This window comes from Cyprinodon variegatus, unplaced genomic scaffold, assembly GCF_000732505.1.
Source record: "Cyprinodon variegatus isolate N-32 unplaced genomic scaffold, C_variegatus-1.0 Scaffold678, whole genome shotgun sequence".
NCBI lineage: Eukaryota > Metazoa > Chordata > Actinopteri > Cyprinodontiformes > Cyprinodontidae > Cyprinodon > Cyprinodon variegatus.
The window spans coordinates 6,425-8,123 of NW_015151131.1; the positions used below are offsets into that span (position 1 = coordinate 6,425).

The window sequence follows — 1,699 nt, forward strand, 5'->3', positions numbered from 1 at the left end:
GCCTATGAGAAAAAGGAGCAGCGCATGAACCGAACGAAACACACGCGAACCGAACCGAGACAGTCGAACCGAACGATTCGGACGGTTTTCATAAACCGTTCCATCCCTACAATAAACACCATATATATGATCCAGTTATGAACTAGTTTGTCTCTGCATGAATGAACAGATCAGTGGTGATTAAGACATGAAGACAAGTCTGCCAGATATCCAAGCCTCATTACAAGGTTAAACCCAACCCTGTTAATTATCAGGTTAAGACTTTGTGCTTGTTTTCAGAGGAAAGTAACTGAACTCATAAGATGCTGTCAGGGAAATAAACCAGAAACCTTCCTGCAAGGTTTGACACCAAAGTTCATTTTAAAACCCAAAGACTGGAATCCAGAATCCTTCCCTCAAACCATCACAACATCTGGTCTTCATTGAACTCTCTGTCCCTCTCCTCCCCCTCCTCCCAGCCCCACCCGCTGACGGCGGTAGCTGCTGGATGACATAACTGGTGGGTGGGGTGAAGCTGAGAGCTTGCTATTCTGGAGAAGGATGGGACGGGGTGGCTAGAAACCATTTGGGTCCACAGTGAAGCCACGCCACTGCCTACTTTCACGCCGCTCCAGACAGGCGACCAGGAGAAACCATCAAAACAACAAAATACGGAGGAAAACAGGATGGCTGTATTTAGAACATCACAAAAGCAAAAACATCTCAAAGACAGTCATGGATCCATTAAAAAAAACAAGAAAAAAAACGATACCTTGCAGGCTTTTAATTTCCCCACATTTGAAATTAAACAGCATCTTTTTGCAGCAGTGTGAATAAACGGTGTGAACCTCTGTGGATGGTGATTAACAGCGAGCTGGCAGGAGCGCTGAGGTCCTCAGAGGGAAACAGATATACAGTGAGCTTCTCTGGCTCTCTTTGATAACACTAAACCTATGCTGCTCTCAGCTAAACGACGAGCTGACTCAGAGCAGAGATGAGGAGATTTAAGTAAAGGCACAGGGAAAATAAAAAAAAATCAATGAGGCAAGAGGCAGAAACTGTTGATCATAGAATATGCATGTAGTATACGGAGCTCTGGGTGTGTCTGCGTGTGTGTGAGGAAAGTCTTTGAAAGATCCCTGATTAGTTCCAGAGGACTTGCAGACTAGGATAAAGCAACAGTTTTGGGGGAAACAAAGTCTTGCGTAAAATTTTTCCCAACCCTTAGCAAGAGCTTTGCTTCAAAATCGGATTGCAATGAGCTCAGCGGATGCAGTTTTTTTTTTTTTTAATCAGTGCTGGGGTTAGTTTAAGAAGAAAACCTAAATCTGTGAATTTGTCGCTGAACTTCCTGCTGCTATCCCTCATTCCACTCACCACAAAAACCAGTTTGCCCACATTGGTCCAGGGGAAGTCGTATAGCAGCTGCCTCACAGAGCCGACGTTCTGCAGTGAAGAAGGAAGAAGAGTTGTGAGGATTAAATCCAACAGAGAAATAAGGACAACATTGCTGCAACCAGAGGAGGTCCAACTTTGTGGAACAAGCTCCTGTTAAATATGCTGCCTCTGTTCCAGTTTAAATTCCTCACCACTGCAAACTTCATTGTGCTTCAACCATTTTTTGTGTTAGACAAAGCACACCAGAGATGATGAGAAGTGGAAAGAAAACAATAAGAAGCTTTTATTGTTTTGTTTTACCAGATAAAATGTAAAAAGTGCG

General features: G+C 43.6%; 1 protein-coding gene across 1 annotated transcript in view; it reads right to left on the reverse strand.

Annotated features, from left to right (window-relative positions):
* frmd6 (FERM domain containing 6) overlaps nt 1–1,699 on the reverse strand; it is a gene marked incomplete at its 3' end in the record, with an annotated part of 33,851 nt that overhangs the window by 6,419 nt on the left and 25,733 nt on the right. The window contains exons 9-10 of the mRNA XM_015394205.1: nt 1,356–1,425; nt 599–602 (exon numbers count right to left, since the gene is read on the reverse strand). Coding sequence (XP_015249691.1) covers nt 599–602; nt 1,356–1,425 — 74 coding nt within the window. The remainder of the gene's footprint in view (nt 1–598; nt 603–1,355; nt 1,426–1,699) is intronic.